This window comes from Oncorhynchus nerka, linkage group LG13, assembly GCF_034236695.1.
Source record: "Oncorhynchus nerka isolate Pitt River linkage group LG13, Oner_Uvic_2.0, whole genome shotgun sequence".
NCBI classification, from domain to species: Eukaryota; Metazoa; Chordata; class Actinopteri; order Salmoniformes; family Salmonidae; genus Oncorhynchus; species Oncorhynchus nerka.
The window spans coordinates 28,605,232-28,626,991 of NC_088408.1; the positions used below are offsets into that span (position 1 = coordinate 28,605,232).

Consider the following 21,760-nt stretch of genomic DNA (forward strand, 5'->3'; position numbering starts at 1 on the left):
TGAAAATTCAGAGTAAAAATATATATATTTTTCACAAAAGTAGTGCACTGTGCCTTTACTAGTATTGGCCAGTGGTGTAAAGTACTTAAGTAAAACATACTTTAAAGTACTACTTAAGCAGTTTTTTGGGGTATCTGTACATTACTATTTATATTTTGGGCAACATTTACTTTACTACATTCCTAAAAAAAATAACACACTTTTCACTCCCTACATTTTCCCTGACACCCAAAAGTTACATTTTGAATGATTAGCAGGACAGGAAAATGGTCCATTTCACCCATCAACATAAAATCCCTTGTCATCCCTACTGCCTCTGAACTAACAGACTTGTCTGAGTGTTGGAGTGTGCCCCTAGCTATCTGTACATTTTAAAAACAAGAAAATGGTGCCATCTGCTTTGCTTAATTTAAGTAATTTGAAATCATTTATACTTTTATTTTTGATACTTTAGTATATTTAGAACCAAATACTTTGACTTTTACTCAAGTAGTATTTTACTGGTTGACTTACCTTAATAGAAAATGACTCAAGTAAAAGTGTATCTATACTTTTACTCAAGTATGACAACTGGGTACTTTTTCCACCACTGGTATTAGCAGACCGATATAGAAGTCAGTAGTGCAGGCCAAAAAAATCTTCAGCATCTCAGCTTTGGCTGAGTTAGTTGTATAATTAAGAACAGTATCTTGCAGAATTCAGCAGTTGGAATTGAAAGAGTTGTCCCACCCCTTTCTCTGCAATTGTCATTCTAAAGGAATACAGAAATAACAAAACCCTGTACTCAAACATTTACATCAAAAGGTGCAAAGCTATGGTCAAAGACACAAAACATGCACATCAAAATATATATTTTAAATCAAATAACATGGAAAACACTTTTTGTGCAGTACTCATTTTCCATCCTTACAAACCACTTAATGTAATACATTGCTGTATTATACATTGGCTGGTCATCTAGGTTTGTACCTGTAGGCTTTCCATCACTGAAAAAAACCTATGCAAAAACAGTAATTGATCAAATGGTTTGTGATGTGGCTCAGTCGGTAGAGCATGGTGCTTGCAAAGCTAAGGTTGTAGGTTTGATTCCAAGGGGGGACCAGTATGAAAAAGTATGACATTATGCATTCACTACTGTAAATTGCTCTGGATAAAAGTATCTACTAAAATGGAAAATGAACAGACCATTTCAGTTCTCACATAGAAATAAGTTACATTTGCAAAGTATTTCAAGACACTTGAAAATATAAAGCAAGTATTTTTATATTCCTCAATTATCAGATTAACTGTTTTGTACAGATATTTATCAGACTCAAGTTACAAATGCACAAAAGTAGTGCACTGGGCCTTTACTAGTCCTTTATTAGCAGCAGAGCAACAAGCAGAAGAAAACAAATCTGCCCCCCCGTAACACAAGGCTCAGAGGACACACCCAAATGAAGTAAGTGGGCCAACTGGGGGTGTTTTATGACAAATTAGTTCCCAACATGAATTCTCCAGACATCATAAAGCAAGTAATGACAAGAATGCCTGCCATGGGTTGAATTTGCACAAGGGCAAGAAACAATATTTGTAATTTAGACAATGGAAATACAGGAGTTCAAAGTTGCCATTTGTAAGAAGGTAAGATTTACAAAATGCTTTATTCTGAGTGGTGGGGGAAAAAATACAGTGGATAGAACAAAACCAACAGTCTCTCACCACTCCAAGTCAAACATTTATTTATAGAATACATGGACTAAACGCTGTCAGCACAAACCTATTTTTTACAGGGTCATCCTTGACAAAGAGATTGAGAGACAAAGCATATTATACAGGTCAAACTTAGTATTGACTCCTTACAGTCTACAAAGTATTTATCTTAACAGTTCTATTACTAGTAAGTTCTAGTAAAGTGTCATCCATGGTTTGTATGTGTTCACAGGGTGTGCCGATTTACCAACTACTACCTTTTGGCTGGAATGGAGTGGACTGGGTGAAGAGAAATGACTCATTGGGAAACATCTCATTATGCCCGTTGAAACCCTTGAAACTGACCATAGATGAAAAATTGCAGTTTTAAGAGGAATATTTTTTTTTACACTTTAAAAAACAGCTTTGCATTTACCTGAAATACTACCTTGGACTATGGGTACACAAGTAAAAAAAACTAAAAAAAACTAACATTTAACAGACCAGTGTTGGTTATATTATCGCTTTTCTTGCCTTGCAATGACAATCTCTTTCCACAGGTGCCTTAATTCAGCCATTCTGATTGTTGAACTCTGACCTTACGATCCACAGTCTTAATAACCAATACCAACCTAGTATAGTAAAACAGGTACTAAGGTGCATAAAACAAGGTCAATACATCTATCCTATTTAAGGCTATCCGCTATTGCAATAAGCCATGTGTATAGTGGCTAAGATTTTAAACTACAAAATGAAAACAGAACACTGCATTAGGATGGTAAGGTTAAAAATGTCTCTTGTTGTGGGGTGGGAGATTGAAGCGGTGGGTGGTCGGCTGGATCCTTCTGGAGAGAGTGTGGTGGTCAACTACAACCCCGTTCACCACATGGACATCTGGTAGTTGAACTTGATCTTCAGCAAGTACTTCAGGTTCACCTGTGCCACATCATACACAATGTATCTGGAGGAGGCAAGGTTAAGCGAAATAGGAACTAGGGAACAGTGTGGGGGCATGGCATATTATTCGATGCAAGTTACATTCCTCAAACAGAAATACAACAAAAGGTTGTAAACTCGTCTTGATAACAGGACACATATCTCTCTCTCAACCTCGTACATGTGTAATAACAATGTAGTAGAGATGGTTTTAAATTCTATTGACAAGGCAGTGCACAAACCCACTTGGATGAAAATGGGCAAAAGTATAAGACTCAGATTCAGAAGACAGGCAGATGCCCTCAGAGGAAGCAAAGGATACTCGTTGTACAGCAGACTCGTGTCGTCAATGTTGGTGTTGGTTCCTTTTCCCAGAGGCACTTGCACCCCATCTAAAGTGACAGTGGCACTAGGATCTGGGGCGTTTCGACCCAAACCTAACAGGGAGAGAAGGAAGAAAATAATGAGTTAAGTGCCAAGTAAGTTACAGTAATATCAATGTGTCTACATATTGCATGATTGTATACAGCCTTTTCAATGACTTAAATATGATTTAAAATCACATTACCTTTCACACTGTGTTTACCCTTGGGTAGTTTTGTGATGTGTGAGGCCTTCTTCAGTTCATGCCTGTACAAAAGATAAACAAATATCAATAACGATAGTTGGCATTGCAGAGAATATGGAATATTAAAAGGATTCTATGAACCTGAGCCGCCACTCACATGTTTCCGAGGGCGACCTCTCCCAGTAGAAGTAGGCCAGTTGGGTCGGACTGGGAGGTGTGGCAGTAGTTGGCCGACTTGGACACCATGTCGGCAAAGTACACACCTTTGCCAAACATGTAGCCCGTCTGGAATGTATCAGGACAACATCATGAGCGTTTTTCAAATGTCTCAACGTAGTAAAGCTGAATTTGAACCGGTGCTGTTGCCATATAATGATAAATATGGACTGCATACAAGACCATGTCACCAGGTACTAAAAATAATCCCATGTTGATCAGCTATAATAAAAACAAAAAAAAGGAGGAACTTCCGCTATGCATCCCAAGCATTAGCTGGCGCTGTAGTGCGAGGTGGACACTCACCACGGGGGCTTCAGGAGGGGCGATACGCAGACCCTGAGAAAGGATACCAGCGTAGTTGGTGGCACGAGAACCGTGCCACAGAAGCTGTCGATTGGGCAGATCCTGGAAGGGGCGGTACTTCTGGTACTCTCCCTCCCTAACGATCTTAAAGATCTGAGAGGGCGGAAGCAAGACACCACAGAAGTTTTATTAGTCGTATGTAAGGGATACACATCGTATACACCGTCCATAGAAATGCTTACTTGAAGGTTCCTTCTCAACAATGCAACAGTAAGAAATAATCAAATATAAGAATAGGAACATAGAGTAAATGGCTCAGTAGAATAGAATATACATTTGATCACATGTATAATACAGGAAGGCACAATTTATAGTCCAATATTTATGTGTTTTGGGGAAGGGGATATTAGGGGGCAAGTGTTTAATTATGCAGTATTTAGCAGTCATAATAAGAGTCTGGTAGAAGCAGTTGTGAAGTGTGTGTATGTGAGCTTCTCAGGAAAATCTTACCTCCTCAACTTCCAGTGTGTAGGTGTTGTGTGTAGCAGCGTGTGTGTTCTTGACATACTGCAGAATGATCTCTGCCTCCTTTGTGGTCTTGTCAACAACCTGCAAGGTGGACGACAAATACAACACAATTCATAACTTTTAGAGCACTGTATTCACAAGAAAGAGTAGCATTGAAAAACCACCAGGCCCTACTGTACCTCAATCTTGGTTTTGAGTTTCTCATAGTTGATGTCGATAGGGTCCTTCTTGTTATCCTCGGCCCCTCCTTTCAGGAGACTGTAGGCCACTTCAATGTCCAGTAGGTTGTCCAACATCTGGACCTTAGCCTGGTTTGTAGTGGGACACAAAGGGTTAAAAACAGCTACCATTACTTACTGAAGAGTTTAGAAATAAAGTCAACTAGACTCCTTTGGTTCAAGTACCTCAGGATAATTGACTGACTGTGTACGCCTGGAGCTGGAGGTCTGACAAATGTATGACTCAAGTTAAAGCCAGAAAAATCTGGCCTTAATAACCACGTACTCTTAAAATCTCTACCCGGCACAGCCAGAAGATGACTAGCCACCCCTCAGAGCCTGCCTTTCTAGGGAGTTTTTCCTAGCCACCGTGCTTCTACATCTGCCTTGCTCGCTCTCCAGGGTTTTAGGCTCAGTTTCTGCAGTAGCACTTTGTGACAATTGCTAAGAAATACATTTGATTGAGAGGATGAGCGTGAGAGAGAACACAGGTGTCCTCACCTGAATGTAGTCAAGGTTGCTGAGCAGCGGTGGTTTCTTCATGCCAAAGTCGTGAGGTATGAGGGTGTAGAAGCGATTGGACAGGTCCAGAATGTGGGACTCTGAGGAACTGTCCGACACAGCCTGCTGCACCTCACTGAGGAGGGCGTAGGCACTCTGAATCTGCCTCTTACTCAGCTTCCCCAGCGGCATCTTCTGGAGGTCAATCTGACAGGAAAGACAAAAGATGAATGACTCATTCTCAATTAAGAGAAATCAAAAGGGGGAAATGGGGGTCACATTTGGACAAAAATACACATTGAGAAAAACCAACACACACACACTCTCCAACTCAGTACCCACCTCAAACTCTACCATGGCCTTCTTCATGCTCTCCACATCAAAGATGGTCCTGATGAGTTCCTGGACAGGCTTGGCCAGCAGAGAGTTTGTGCCAGCACTGGCTGTCAGCCTCTTCACCGCCTCCTCATCCTGGTGGGGAAAACAACTAATCAGATATGGGACAGAGATAGGATGGGCCAATCGGTGAAGGCCACAGTATACATTTCTCAATTAAAAGTTGGCCTGTCAAGTCAAATGCACAACAGGTTTCTTAAATTTGAACACAAACGGTCCTGTGTGTGTCTGTGTGTTCTAGCTGTACCTGACCGTAGTCGATCTCCAGAGGGTAGAACCTGTTGGGATACTTGGTGAAGTGGGAAGAGCCCCAGGCGTTGCCTGTCTTCTCTTCGTACACACCCAGGAAGTTGTCCATGGCAGAGTTCTTATCATGGAACTTATCCAGCTTATTTCCCCCGATGGTGGTGCCCACTCTGCCCCAGGAGCGGAACACCCAGTACCTACACACAGAGAAGAAAGACAGAGGGAGAGGAAAGATAAGGGCGAGATGAGCTGGAATAGGGACAAGAAAGAGGTAGGAGAAAGAGAAGTACATGGAAAGCAGAGAGAGTAGCACGGGGGAGAGGAGTGGTGAATGGGGAGGATAAAGAGAGAGGGATGAGAGGAAGTGGCCCCCTTTCACCCGGAGGATAGACTAACCGTTTATGCACATCGTCCTCCAGCAGCTGCAGTTTGTAGTAGGAGTTGGTTCCCCTGACGATGTCCACCAGACCTAGCGTAGCGCTGAAGATCTTGCCATTCTGATCCAGGACATGAGCACTGTTCTCTAGACATGAGTCTGGGTCCACTGCTGCCCCTCCTTTCACAGTCAGCTTCATCTTCTTACTGGCCTTGCTAACACCTGAAAAAGCAGAAATTAGATTGTTACAACTGTAAAAGTGGAATTGACCCAACTGCCATACACTCTAGCATATCAGCCTGTAAAAACAAAATACTCCACGATAACAGTCAGTTTAGTTACTCAATGTTACTTCCGATTCCGTACCTTCCTCCTCCTTCACCCTCTTGGTGCTCTTGCCAGCCATGGCTCCAGACCTGGAGGCTGCTGACTGAGCCTGGGTCTCTAGTTTGACCTCGGCCCCCCAGGGGGAGATGGCGTGCAGGGAGACCAGCTCCTGCAGGGCCTTGCCCGAGGACTTGATGTCAGTAAGGAAGTCCTCTGAAACCACGCGCACGCCCGCCTCCTCTGCCTCCTCCATCTTCTTACTCATCTTCTCTACCTCCTCTGTGAGAAAGAGAGCACACCAAAGATGTCAAACTAGGGAAAACAAAGAAACCCAACCTATCCTTCTGAAAATCTGTGTAATTTGTTACTGTAAGGGTGAACAAAAGTTGAATCCAACAGCCCCCTCTGATTGATTGGCTACTCACTCTTGGTGCTGAGGCAGAGAGTAGCCTTATTGGCTGTGCCAGTGATCTTCCCGCCCAGCTCCTCCACAGCAGCCTTCAGCTCATCCTTGTTCTGTCTCAGCTTGCCCACAGTCAGCAACTTCATCCCTGTCAGAGGCTTATCTACAGGGGAGAGGGGAGAGGAACCGATATAGAATTAGAATGAGTAGAATGGCCATTCCAATACTATGAATGGGGCTGGTCATGTTCTAGCATCGCACTTAGGAACAAGATAATATATTCACTGTAGAATAGAGAAGCAAAAATAGAGTGAAATCATTGTTGTTTTACTCTAAAAGAGGCATCTCCATTTCGCCAGATTCCACAGCACAATGAGAAGATAATGACTCAAGTCATTCCAACAAGTTGGCCCACTACACCACATTCTCCTACTGGTTTCTGCTTACCTGCAGGGGCTCCCTCTGGGAGGGGTATACTGGGAGCACTGGAGGCACTGGGGACGGGAGCGGATGCAGAAGAGGCTGGGGGAGGGGCCACCTTGGGGAACACCCGGTCCTGTCTCTTAAACTTGAACTTCTTGAGGAAGGGAAGCTCATGGAACTCCTGCAGGGGAATAGATTGGAGGAGGAGATGTTAGAGTTTGACATTCACAAGAGCATAGTGAGTTATATCTGAGATCTTTGTCGAATTCATTAGGCACGACACCGAAGAAAACAGTCCTAAACAAGCAGGTACTATGTGAACTTGTCCAATAAGAAATGGCTTTTTCATTTTCTGTTGCAAAACTTTTTGCTTACCAGTAATTTCCCCTATAACCCAGATAAATGAAATTCTATTTGTTACATGCACGAAATACGGTGAAATGCTTACTTACAAGCCCTTAACCAACAATGCAGTTAAGAAAATAGAGTTAGGAAAATATTTACTAAATAAACAATACGGAGGCTATATGCAGGGGGTACCGGTACTGAGTCAATGTGCGGTGGTACAGGTCAGTCAAGGTCATTTGTACATGTAGGTACAGGTAAAGTGACTATGCATAGATCATAAACAGCGAGTAGCAGCAGCGTACATGAACGTCAAACTCTACAGACGCTCTGAACCCAAAGAAGGGGGCCTACCTTGGGGATGACCCAGCCCTTGCGGTTGGGCAGCTGAGTCTTAAACACACACTTGGTCCAGGCGGAGAGGTCTCCAGTGCAGTAGTAGGCGTCGCTCTTGAACACCAGCTGGCCCTGGCACTCCTCGCAGGGCTTCAGTGCGCCAAAGGCCATGCAGTCTCCTAGGCTGTCCACCACCTGTCAATTAAACAACACTATTTGACTGGCTGTTTGACCCATCACACAGACACACAAACCACATAAGGTTAACAGTTAAACGAGAAAGACCGCAGAAATGGACAGATAGAGAGAAAGACAACTACTGAGACAGATACAGTGTGCCTCCTTACATTGGACTCTCCAGAGGGCACTTCCTGTCCGTTGGCGATGAGCAGCTCCTTCATGTCGTTGGTGGAACAGAACTGCCTGAGCTTGTCCTTGATGCCCCAGATCAGCTGGCTCTGCTCCTGTATACACACAACCACACAAGAGGGAGTTTGGAAAACATCACCCGCAAAACATATGGGCATATAGTTGCATACACACATTCAAAATGACAACAATTACATTATGTTACTAATTTGATGAAGTAAAGAAATATTCATGTTAAGGCATTTCCGCAATTTTCAGGAGTGAACCTTCATCTGCAAGTCCACTTTCTTCTTCTCCTCCTCATCCTTCTTCTTCTTCGATGACCCTTCTCCATCTACCTCATCAGTCTCTCTCTTTCTGAGGGAAAAACAGGGAAAATAAATAGTTTACATTCTCTATGCAGGAACCAATTTATCTACCAAGCAAAACATTTACAAGCAACATTTCAAATCACACTATTCTGTAATTCATCCTCCAAGAGAAAGTTTTGATGAAACTTCCTGAAGGAACTTGACAGGCACAGACTTCCCCATTAACTTTGTAAATGAGGCCTGTTGGGAGCAGAGCCTTATCCAAGGTTAGTCAAACAGGCAAGACACCTTCATTAATCAGGGAGATTCATTAGTGTCCTGACACCCGGTGGAGACGCACATCACCCAGTCTCTGGAGAGGATTCAAGTTACTACACGTCCCCGTGACTCCGTGGGTGACTAGGACGTCACCCTCTTCCCCTCCCTCTGGTCAACCTCTCCCCTGCATCAGGGAAATTAATCAGCTTCCCAGAGGCCTATCCTGTCCCTCTAAACATCTGTCAATCACTGCCCCTTAAACACATTGTCCCATAGTGGTCACCACCTGACTCACAGGACAGGAAACAAATACCAAAAAACATCCACCCCCTATGATACAATCTATAAAAACGACCCATCTCTGCCTTGTGCACACACTCAGCCTGTGTGTGGTCATAGCAGTAGCAGTGGTTGGGAGAGAGGTGGTACTTTGTAGAGATGGCAGCAGATCAATACTAATGCATTCCCTTTCTCACAAGTCCTCCTGACGAACACTGCTCTTCATTAGAGAGAGGGAGAGTCAGGCACAGAACAAGACGGACATTCTTCATTTTAAGCATCATTATTCTGACTAGCTACCGTTTGGTAAGTAGCCCTTTCTTTACCAAAACTGCATTTTTATGTAGTAAATCAATAAGGAATCATTTAAATCAGAATCACTTTAAGACAATTTTCACAATGTTACAGTAAGCAAGTCTGACTTCCCTTTCAATTTCAGGAAAATGACAGAGATCACAGCATCACTGAATCGCTCAACCTCCCTTCTCTTCGACAACTCAACCTTCCCCCCATACCTTCAACCCCTCTGGACCTCCTCCTCCTCCCCCTCTTCCACCCCTCCTCCCCCTGACCTGGTGGTGTCCCCCAACATTGTGTACATGGTGGCTGAACTTATCATAGCAACCCTCTCCACCGTGGGTAACCTGCTGGTGTGTGCTGCCGTTGGCCTCAACAGGAAGCTACGTACTGTCACCAACTACTTCCTAGTGTCGCTGGCCGTAGCCGACATCTGCGTGGGTGCACTGGCCATCCCTTGCGCCATCCTCACTGGCGTTGGCGTGCCCCGCCACAACCTCTACCTGTGTCTGCTGATGCTAAGTGTGCTCATCATGCTAACCCAGAGCTCCATCTTCAGCCTGCTAGCTGTAGCTGTGGAGCGCTACGTGGCCATCTTCCTGCCCTTCCGCTACCACACGCTCATGACGCCACGCAACGCTATCCTAGTTATCTTGGTGACCTGGGTGCTGGCTTTCCTCATTGGCCTGGTGCCCCTCATGGGCTGGCACAAAACACCGCCCGACTCGGGCTACTGCTTCTTCGTGTTCGTGGTGGACATGACCTATATGGTCTACTTCAACTTCTTTGCCTGCGTGCTAGCGCCCCTGGTGGTCATGTTCCTCATCTACGCCAAGATCTTTGTGACAGTCAAGCGGCAGGTACGGCGCATCGCAGCAGAGCGCGGGGGCGGCGTGGGGGGTGCGGAGGGGCAGGCGGCCCGGGCGGCCAGCATGAAGAAGGAGATAAAGACGGCCACGTCGCTGTTCCTCGTCCTCTTCCTCTTCACTGCCTGCTGGATACCACTGCACGTCATCAACTGCTTCCTGCTGCTCTGCCCCGGCTGCCCTGTGCCTTTGGAGCTCCTCCTCACCGCCATTATCCTATCACACGCAAACTCTGCCGTTAACCCCTTTCTGTACGCGTACAAGATGAAGACCTTCCGGAACACCTTTAAGGCCATCTTCCTCTGCTGTAGAGCTCTAGGGGACTGGGAAGAGGCGGCCGATGGTGGGGGGACCACCACCCACAGGACCTGACCGAAGACCCGTTGGTACCGCCTTGACTCGCCATTCCTTAATGTTCAACTGGTGAGGATTATGTACCATTTGGTGGTCGTTATGCCCAGAGAACTGTCTTTTACAATAAACAGAACTGCTAGAATATCAGGGACACATCTCCTAACTAACGTTAATATACCACTATGTACATTCCAGTAAAGTTAAAGTTTGTGGACACCAGACTACTTTATTTGCTTCATTAGAGAAAGCCTCACCCTTTAGATTTGACGACGGGCAACCTTCTCTTCAGCTCCTCCTTGTCCTCCACCCTGAGTGTGTTAAAGCCTTTGAGCTGAGCGGCGCTGTACTCTGGTTTGAAGACCAGCTCCTCCCTGCGGCCCACAAAGCAGGCGGTATGGTACCAGCGGTCTATCAACCCCAGCTGGGGCTTCTCTGGGTCAATCGTCTTCTTAGATACACGGATCTGGTCCTGGAGCACAGAGGAGAGGAGTTTGGGTTTATGTAGGATACCTATTCAAGTATTTATGGACATTGACAATCTATTCTATTTTTATTTTTTACACTGAACAGATGTTGAGGAATAACTGTACTGTAATTGTACTGCCATGTGTATCAGATCATCTCTATGTACAAAATACACAAATCTAAATATTGACTCCTCACCTTTTCAATTTTCTGCTCACACCCTTTACAAGTGCTGCGATTGGACTTGGCATACTCCACTGCAAAGTCATTCAGAGTCTTCTCCCCTTTGGCCCCACCCTTCACATCACCTTTTCCTGTGAGGAAGAGGGAAGCCATATTTGAAATCTGACCTCCAGTCAATGAGCATGACATTTTTTGGGATCCCATTTCGATGACATCAAAGGGGTACACAGATGACTCCACGCTGGGAGAAAAGTTCATGGTTAAAGACTGACCTCCTGCAGCTCCCCCAGTCTCGATGGCCTTCTTGACCTTCTCCTGGTCCTCCCATCGAAGGTCAGAGAATCCAGCGATGTCTGCAGGAGACTGGGCAGACGCCCGCAGCCAGAAGCAGGAGAAGTGGTGCCAGTGGGGCACCTTACCGTCAAACATGGGCGACTGGGGAAAATAAAATAATGGGAGGGGCCTGGTGGGTAAGGTAATCACACTACATTGTACATATATAGTCCAGGTTGTAGGCTCATATGACTCAGGGTGACAAAAAAAAATGGTCACCAGCAGGCACACTTGCCATCTTATCTAGCAAGCTATGTCACTTATTTCACTTGTGAAGTGTAAACATTGGTTCATGTGAAATTCTTGGCACAATTCACACAACTCTCAAAAGTGTTATGACAAATGACTGCACTGGCGATGTTGCTGAAGTTTTCCCTGAGCTAATTTGGAAATGGGTCAAACTGACATATGCTGCATTCAAAACTACTGAACTCGGAAAAAACTTGGTCAAATCATGACGTAAGTGATCTTCTGGTCGGAAAGGCGGAGTTCTAGAAAGCTGCCCCGAGTTCCCAGCTTGGCATTCCGAGTTGGACCTTGGATGACAATTCAAAACGATTTTCTACAGTAGGAGCGCGTTTTTTTTTTTACCAGTTGTTATGAACGCGCTAAATTCAAAGATTTCCAAGTTCCGAATTGTTTTGAAAGCGGCAGATGCTACCGCAGGTCGTTGAATTGAACTAATGAATTATTGGAAATCAAGGGCATAACGCTAGCTGTAGCAGAGATGCCGTAAAGAGGTGGAACGCGACCTTTTTATTTTTTTTAACCAGGTAGGCTAGTTGAGAACAAGTTCTCATTTACAACTACGACCTGGCCAAAATAAAGCATAGCAGTGTGACCTAATGGAGATTTGCCATGGAAACGCGTTGGGAAAGATGCCGTTGGGAACAGACACGAAACTCCTCAATGACCCCAGCAAAATTAGCCTATTAGGCCGTTATTGATGTGTATTTGACGCTTGAGGTAAGTATAATTCTTATACAGATGTTAACCCCAATACATGTTCATGGCATCGTCACCAATCAACTGCAATACAGATAAAAACGAATTTGACTAGCACAACAGAGTTCTGTGTGATAGTTATGCTACCAGTTTCTACGAAGCGAAATTAGTTAGCAGTCAATTATATTATAAAAAGAAAAGGGAAAACTTATGTTATGTAGCGAAAACTGCCAATTATATCCTAATCGGATATTAGTAGCCATATTGCGGGCCTGTTACAATACATAAATCACGACGGGTTGTACGAATATCCACTGTTAGAACAGATGTGTTTAACCTGCGACAATTCTGCTTCCTTCTCCCTACCATCTGCATTCAATTTACTTCGATCACATCTATGCATGCCGGAGACATATCATCCAAAAAAGAACGCGCTGCTGGTGCGAAGGAATCAAAGCCCGTTCTCATTTAAGCCTTCCGAAGCCATTTAAACGCAAATGAGTTCTATCAAGACAACACAAACATGATGTATTCGTAAAGGAAATCCACAACATATCAATAATGGGCTGTTTAGTGCAGAAACAACATAACCGTATAAGTGATTCTTAATGATTCTGAGATTGTCCACACTTATACAGTTTTCTCGGAAATCCAAAGACGCTCTAGCTACATTACCTGCACCATGATAGCCATCCGCAGCGAATCCTTTGCTATGTTTTCCTTGCATTTCTTGCACGAAGCACGTCCACTTTTGGCATATTCAGCTTTGTAAAGCTTGTCCTCTTGTGCATCTGCCATTTTTGTTGAGTTTATACACAAAATTAGATTGATTTAATGTAAATCTAACGTGCTTGGCAGTAGCCACTACAATGTAGTTGCAGCCCGCGTGCAGAGTACCCGCGCAGATACGCAGACAAGAGCAATCGAGGAAGATGTTCTAAAAGACATAGAAAGTCAAATACAGAGTACAATAACCAACGCTCAAAAAAACATTTTTATTTCAAACGAATAACCTTTTATTAATGATAGTATTTGTACTTTTAGGTTTTATTTTAAAGATCTATTTTTTGGACTTAAATTAAGAATATATATACAGATTGATTGTTGAAGAAAGCTAGCTAAAATCTAACTGGTTGAACAATTGATCCGACCAAAAGTGTTAAAAAAACATGAAGAGATTGCTTTTTATAAATAATGTTTTGTTATTGCATTTAACTCCTAGAAAGGCTGTAATCGAGGTAATTTCCTTAGAAGGTGACGTGATGTCAGAGGTCAGCATGCGGGAGAAGTGGGAGTTCATGATGATAGTTTCCGACTAGTAATTACCATTTGGATGGCCGTTCAATTGGATTTGTCTGGCCTCAAAACATGGTTAAAACTACAATTTGAATATAATGAATGGTCAGTCATTACATCCACAGCTCTGTTTATTGTTTGAATAAGGACTCTAGCTTTAAATTATGTTTGTTTGTACTGAATGGTGATGGCAGACAATAGAAACATAATTTGCCACTAGATGGCGCACTTCCCCAATATCTCATCTGGATCAACAGAGGCAGCCACCAAAATACTGATCAAGTAAAGATTGTATAACAAAAAAATCTGGTAATAATTGGACTGTCTGTGAATATCCTAAATTAGGCAGTGAAATATTTCTTAGCAAAATATTTCTTGGCATAAATCAACAGCTGATAAACTGTCAGAAACATATTATTACATTATATCAAGACACACAATAAACATTGAAGTGTAAATCATAAAAACAATATAAATCACAGACTAGAATATTCACTATCAACAGGAACAAATAACATAAGGGATATTATATAGGAGGCTGTTGCGTGTTGGTCATTGAGTAGCTCCAAAGGAAAGTGTTTCCCCTTTCATGAAAATTAAATTGATCTGGGCTCTTCAAGACATTGCTGACTGTGCTGAAATGGGGCAGAAACAGAACATTTCTGTGCCCAGAAATGCACTACAATGCTGAATACCGCACCCTTCTGCCCGCCCTAAATCAGCCAGAAGGAATCAGGATCTGCAGAATGGGGAAACTGCCACAATGTTTCTGCTGCAACTTGCTGAGGTACAAAGGACAACGTACGGTTAGTATAAGCTGTGAGATATACCTGGTTGACCACACCTATTCACACTATTTTTTTAAAGATAGCAATGTGATTTTAGCCTTCTAAATGAGAATTGTTCTTCTTGCAAACTTGTGCCCAGTCAGTAGCCACACCCAAGTGAGCTCAGAGTTCGTGTCAACATGATGGAACCGCATTTCAGGCCAGAGTGCTTCAAAGGACTCGCTGAGATTTTAAATACAGACCAGAGAACGTGAGGCCGTGGTCCACATGTTGAAATGGCTAAAACTACAAGACTAGAAAATGGTAAGACCCTCTGAAACTCTCGACGAGAGAAGAAGGTAAAGACCAAACCTTCACAGTCTGCAGCTGGGTACCTAAAGTAGTCTAGGACAAAGATGAGAAGGAAGAACAGGTCCTGCTCACCACTGTGTGGAACACCTGAAGTATCCATTCTAAGAAGGACGTTGTGACCTTTGGTGGACAACCAGAGACTTACATTGAACTACTCCCCATAGACGGATCGAATGGTTTCAACAGAGAGACGACAGAGAAAGACATCTACGCATAAATCTATATTGCATTTCTAATCCGAATGAGCAGTTGTTAGGGTGCTAAATGTTCATATTCCTGTGAGCGTAGCTTCCAAATGTATATACGATAAGTTGACTCTTTTTGTCTCCCCCTCTCCTTACCACCCCTCCCTTTCCATTGCGTAACCAAATGGTCATGCTTTTGATAATTCAATGAAAACAGGTCTCTAGTGGACTATGTTAGTAATCAATAACCTATACCGTGTGTGTGTGTGTTTATGTATTTCTGTGTGATTATTTAGTTAGTTAGTAAATAAATAATTAAGCCAATTTGTGTATCGCTGATTCATCACTTAAGTTAGGGTTTGTGCAGATATCCAAGGATTATGTGACGTTCAGAATGAGACTGATGAGGTAATGATTCATAATTGACTGTTATTGATGTAAGAGATATTTAGATCATCTTTAGAGTTTAAATCGGGAGATAGTAACATGGTAAACAACTGTTCCCGTGGTGCCCCAAATTCCTAATGAGTTAATTGTTACATGATTCATTTAATCTAGTAATAATTAAACGTAGTAGGTCATTATTCAATAAATAGCAGTCATCACATTAATGATAGTCAAGTCACGACAGAGGTAAAGGAAGCCCAATGAGGTAACACTCATTGACAGAACCAAATAAAACCAGCTTCAGGGCAATTACACACTAATAGAGTGATGTTGAGACTCAGATTTTTCACTTTAAAATGTATCCCAAACAAAAACAAACCATACAACTCTATGCACAAGTGAGACTTTTAACAATTTCCACTGAAAATGTGGTAACAGAATGACGATACCAACAGTACAAACCAGCATTCTGTTACTAAACTTTGCATCTGCACCGTTCTTCAGGTAAATGTATTTTTGTAAAAATGTCAGTGGAAATTGTTAAAAGTAGTCCTTTTGCATAGAGTTGTATGGTTTGTTTAACTTTGTAATCATTGATTTTTGTTTGACATACATTTTAAAGGGACAAATCGGAGTCTCAGCATCACTCTGTTATCGTGGAATTACTCTTCACCACAATGTGTAGCAAAATACACTTATTATTATCACTACACAGATCAAACAATGTATTTAAACAATGTGTTCTCTCGATTAACAATGATATTATACATCGTAATAAAAACATTACAAAATTGTATATCATTTACAAAAATGAATGCACGGATTTACACTAAATTAATCCAGCGAATGAAAGTCTATGATACAAAATAGGTTGCACAGTTAGTCTTGGTACAGTGATGAAGTGATGAAGTGAGGCATTTATTATCATGGCTTAGAGGTCTGGACTCTAATCGAACATGTAAACTGCAGGGTTTTTGACATCAGTAAGTAAATACAATGCACTCCTCTTAGTGAATTCTTATAGTAATCAAAGTGTCTTGCACAGATGTGATGTCTATAAGAGTAGTGCACTGTGTTGGCCTCAGTCAGGTAAGAAATACACATGAAAACACATTTAACAAATATGTACTGCATATGTAGATATGGCAAAAAAAACATCTATTATCATCCTAACGGTGATTGTTAAAACTCAGTAAAACTAAGACTGACAGTGGATCCTCCTGTTCAAAACAAGATGGAGTCTTGTGGGCCAAAGAGAAAGTCCTCTGAATAATGTTTAATATGACACCCAATGTGTCCCTTGAACCGACCCAACAAAATACTTTAATCCCTTGGGGTACTTGGTCCCATGTTCTGTACAGTTTTCTCTCACGAGAATCACTACATACAGTATCTCATACAGTATATCTTCTCTCTCTCTCTGAGGATCAACCAGCTAATCCACCACAGTGGTGTTTAGAGCCAGGGCTGGACGACTCACAACATAGGAAGTCATGACCCCTAAACAGGAAGCGCCTTTGGTGGTCTCTCTAGAATCCTCTGCTAGCACTGTCCGCTGTTAGGGGCTAAGCTGAACAACACTCTTTTGGACTCTCTGCTTCTCCTTCTTCCTGGACTGTACCAGGCCAAACACCACCACTGCCAGGGTGCTCCTGCCCTCCGATTGCCCCCCTGACCGCCCCCCCAGTCCCGTTACTGACCCTTTGGGTGTGACTGCTGTAGATGAAGTAAGTCTGGACTTTCCCCTGCCGCTCACTCACTTACAATAACACAAATAAAAGGAATAGAAAGCAATACCCTAATTTGCTGAATTCATCTTAAAGTGTACAGTACTATATACTATATCCTCATATGGCTCTGGACAATAGTAGTGCACAATGTGGGGTATAGGGTGGGGACAGAGCTACACCCCCTCAATGTAGATCTGTCCCCTCAGCTCCAGGACGAAGCCCCAGGTAGCCAGGATCCCTTGTGTGGCCTCAGGCACCTGGATGCAGCTGCTCATGCCTGTGCTGTCCATGCGGCTCGCCAGGTTCACCGTTGTCCCCAGATGTCATACTGAGGCTTGGTTGCGCTGATCACCCTGGCAACCACAGGCCCATGAGCGATGCCTGAGTGGTGGTTAGAAATAAACGTGGAGAGGCTTGATTGGATGAGTATTGACTTAGTAAAAGTTAAGCTTATTACACCGTAATCATTATTTACCAAGCTAGCACATTTGGTTCCTTGGAAGTTGTGGGAACAGATGTTTTTGGTTTCACATTGGTTGTGGGAATGAAGCAAAATGTTTCCTGACTGGTAAAACTGATTTTTTTTAAAACTTTCTGAGAACAGAAGTGGAAATTTAGCCTGTTCTGGGAACTTTTATTTTGAGGTTGCAGGGAGGTTCTAGGAACATTTTACACTGGTTCCTTGAAAATGTTCCTCTGAAGTTTTATTAACGCTCTGAATTTTGAGTAACTTCCTTAAAATTTTCACTAAATGTTTCAATAAGACTTTTAATAACAGTGTCAGCTTATTTGGGGTTCACTTTCTTGAACCACAAGCACAGATTGGACACATTGAAAATCAATTCCTTAGTCATTAATCATGCAAACACATACATTTTTTATTATGACACAGTATTAGTGAGATTTGAATCTATAATCGTTTGTTCTCTATTCATGGATTTAATCCACTGCACCACCAGGATGGAACTAGCATGCCATGTTTTTTTACGCATACAAAGCTGTTCATTTTAAAATCCATTTCAAAGGAAACAAGCACTCATTAAGATCAGTTGTGGCCAATTAGTGGGCGTGGACAACACACCTGAACACACTTAAGATATAAACTGGACGATTTTGCAGCTTGCTTAGTTTGATTTTGAACGACTCTTTAATCGCCTGATAGAATAGTCTACTAGGAATTATGTTGTAATTGAAATCCCTGAATCAAATATTAATGATATGGTTATGAACTGAATATTTGCTTGTTAAAAATTGCATGTGTTCGTTTTATTACCTGTAGCCTAATCAGATGGGACAGTTACTACATCTAATTAATTCTAATGATGGCGGATAGACAATTGCGATAGATCTGTGACCATGATCATAGTTGATAACTAAGTATGGGTATTAATTATTGCATGATAATACAAGGCTACAACAGCAATGGATTAATGTTGTGGACAGAAAGAGGCTCATTGTGAACTATCCCATCGAAATGTATTTTTTCTTTATGAATTGATGGATGTATTTTATTTGGCGCAATACATGTTAATTTTAAAGTTATGGACATTTAATTAATAAGTGTGAAGCAGAGGTTGGTATTAAAAATATAGACTAATATTGTTTGGGTAGACTGAAATGAAAACAATGCCTTTGTAACAGTATAGCTTCCGTCCCTCTCCTCGCCCCAATCTGGGCTCGAACCAGGGACCCTCTGCACACAGACAACAGTCACTCTCGAAGCATCGTTACCCACATCGTTACCCACCGCTCCACAAAAGCCACCGCCCTTGCAGAGCAAGGGGAACCACTACTTCAAGGTCTCAGAGCAAGTGACGTCACCGATTGAAACGCTATTAGTGCGCACCACCGCTAACTAGCTAGCCATTTCGCATCGGTTACACCTTCTAATAATTTGAATGGAAATATGTTGTTAGTTATTGGTGGTTTTTGGATAGACAACTAATGCCATGTTTAGTCTGCTGGTGAAAGTTAGTCGTGCTCACTGGACTATATCGATCTGTAAGGGATGCAGTGGGAAATTTGCAGCAGAGGTCTGAATAGTTGAATCGGAAACATTCTTTGATAGTTTCTGATTACTGTTGCTGGGTTTTAAAGTTTGGGTAACACCATTGAATTTTAGCAAGAAATTAATGTATTCTTAAACGATAATCTATTCCCATTGCAGGAACAGTGTTTATGCTGATAAGACAGATTTTTTTTGTCTTAAGGTTCTAGGTTTGTTAAACAGGTTCATATTTTTACTAAATCAATGTAACAGATTAAAATTATAACATTACCGGAAAGGGGCACATTCTAAGGCGATACAGCTATTACCAACGTCCACACGTGAGGCCTTCCTGCGGATCTGGTGGTTGATCTCATCAATGTAGATGTCGGTGGCGAAGATCTTACGCACTGGCTCCACCCCTACCTATCAACACTTATTGTACACTTACAATATCAATCAATTGTTGTTCTGATCCCATTTTCATGACTTCTAATCTGAGATGAGTTTCTGAAAATGTGAGAGTACCATGATGTAAAGGCATCAAGTCCCACCTGCCCCTTTGGTTAAAATAATGATGACTACTAGACACACTACTTTCGTTGTACCTATTAGTGGTCAAGAGGGAAATGAGACAAAGGAAGGAAGCAAGGAATGTGAACTCTTAGAAAAAAGTGTTCCGAAAGGGTTCTTCGGCTGTCCCCATAGAACAGGGGTGTCAAACTCAAATACCCAGTGGGCCAAAATGTAAAACCTGAACAAAGTCACGGGCCAACATTGAACAAATTAACCTTTTAATATGGACCCAAACAAGTTTTGCTTTAACATTGAATATGGAACAAGCATCGCTTATTACCATACAATATATAATTTAATAGTGGAGACATGCAAAATCGAATTTCAAATGAAAAAACACATCAATGGCATTCATTTATTAAATAAATAAAATTTAAATAAAAATTGTATGCCTCTTTTCTATTTGCAGCCTTCTGATTTAAATACCAAAATAAACTTTTTCCACTGGCTAATAATTTTACAAAGAAAATGATAATAAATCAATCAACCATTCAAGCCCATGCCTTGTAGCAAGAAAAAGTGCATAAAGAAAACGTTAATTATTGCACACTGGTCTAATCTGATGTGCCCAAGCCAGATACCTGGCATCTCTTCTTGGATGCTAGTTCATCAATGTCTGGGCTCAAGCTCTGAGCTGAAGAAATCCTCAGTATCGAGCGAAGATGTTCATCAGTCAGACGTCTCCTCTGTGAGTTGTTTTGGTCATCTTCATCGAGGAGAAAAGTTGCTCGCATAGATAAGTGCTGCCGAACATGGAGAGCATCTGAGCAGCTTGGGTGCGGAGCTGAGGCATTGTGTCAGGGATGAACCGTGGAAACTGTGCGGCGCCCACAGCATCATACTTTGACTTCAGCGTGTCGTTGCACTGGAGTTCAATCAGCTCCATTTGGATGTTGGTTGGTGCATTTTCCACATCAACTGCGAAGGGATTACTAAGCAGTTCAAACTTGCATTTCTGGGCATCGAAGTCGGCAAATCGCCGGCTAAACTCAGCGGCGAGAACACTGAGTTTTTCAGCAAACTGTGCGCATGGGAACACGGCGGTAGAGATCTGCGCTTTTATGGATTGGCAGCAGAGAAAATGGCAAGGGTTTCCTTGCAGCATCTGATTCTCCCACAGGCACAGTTTAGTTTTGAAGGCCCTCACTGCAGCGTACATGTCTGTGATGATGCGCCCCCGCCCCTGAAGCTGCAGGTTCAGCGCATCGAGATGGCTCGAGATGTCACAGAGAAAGGCCAGCTCCCACAGGAACTTTTGCTCCCGGAGCTCTGCTGTATCCTTCCCTTTGGTTTCCAGGAATTGACATATTTCCTCACGCAGCTCGAAACATCTGTTCAGTACTTTTCCTCTGCTTAGCCATCTCACCTCTGTGTGATACGGCACGTCTGCGTATTCCGAACCACACTCCTCCAGAAAAGATTTAAACTGGCGGTGATTTAGACCTTTGGCTCTTATAAAGTTAACTACCTGTGTTACTGTGGTCATAACATGTTCCATCTTTAGGGCTTTGGCACACAGTGCTTCCTGATGTATGATGCAGTGGTAAACAGTTAGCTCACCTGCAAAGTTCTCTTCCCGCATCTTCTCCCGAACCATGCCCACCAGTCCACTCTTTTTACCGCACATCGCTGGCGCACCATCTGTCGTTAATCCAACGAGTTTATCCCACGGCAGCTTTATTTCAGTTACACATTTGGAAACCTCCTCAAAGATTTCCTTTCCTGTGGTTGTGCCATGCATTGATTTGAATCCTAATAGCTCCTCCGTAACACACAGATTTGAGTCCACTCCACGGATGAAGACTGACAGCTGAGCAGTATCAGATGCGTCGCAGCTCTCATCCACAGCGAGGAGAACGCAACAAAATCTTTTCCCTTTTCCATCAGCTGGTCATACAGATTGGTGGCAAGATCACATGTGCGATCAGCTACTGTGTTCCTGCTCAGGCTCACGTTTGAAAATGCTTGTTTTTTCTCTGGGCATAAGAGGTCACAAACCTTCAT

General features: G+C 42.7%; 2 protein-coding genes across 2 annotated transcripts; one reads left to right on the plus strand and one right to left on the minus strand.

The window, feature by feature from the left end:
- Nucleotides 1-1,624: 1,624 nt before the first annotated feature.
- On the minus strand, nt 1,625-13,369 carry parp1 (poly (ADP-ribose) polymerase 1). The gene is made up of 21 exons (XM_029676403.2): nt 13,132-13,369; nt 11,451-11,613; nt 11,194-11,309; nt 10,785-10,999; nt 8,432-8,522; nt 8,144-8,260; nt 7,815-7,991; nt 7,140-7,296; nt 6,715-6,855; nt 6,329-6,568; nt 5,983-6,184; nt 5,588-5,783; nt 5,287-5,415; nt 4,945-5,151; nt 4,405-4,533; nt 4,208-4,306; nt 3,698-3,850; nt 3,333-3,460; nt 3,176-3,237; nt 2,930-3,044; nt 1,625-2,632 (listed from the first exon to the last, which is right to left on the minus strand). The coding sequence occupies exons 1-21, from the start codon at nt 13,252-13,254 to the stop codon at nt 2,551-2,553; spliced, it is 3,042 nt and encodes a 1,013-aa protein (XP_029532263.1). The 5' UTR covers nt 13,255-13,369; the 3' UTR covers nt 1,625-2,550.
- LOC115139137 (adenosine receptor A2a-like) lies at nt 9,458-10,907 on the plus strand. Its single transcript, XM_065026313.1, has one exon. It carries the CDS (start codon nt 9,613-9,615, stop codon nt 10,546-10,548), a length of 936 nt encoding a protein of 311 aa, XP_064882385.1. The 5' UTR covers nt 9,458-9,612; the 3' UTR covers nt 10,549-10,907.
- Nucleotides 13,370-21,760: the final 8,391 nt, after the last annotated feature.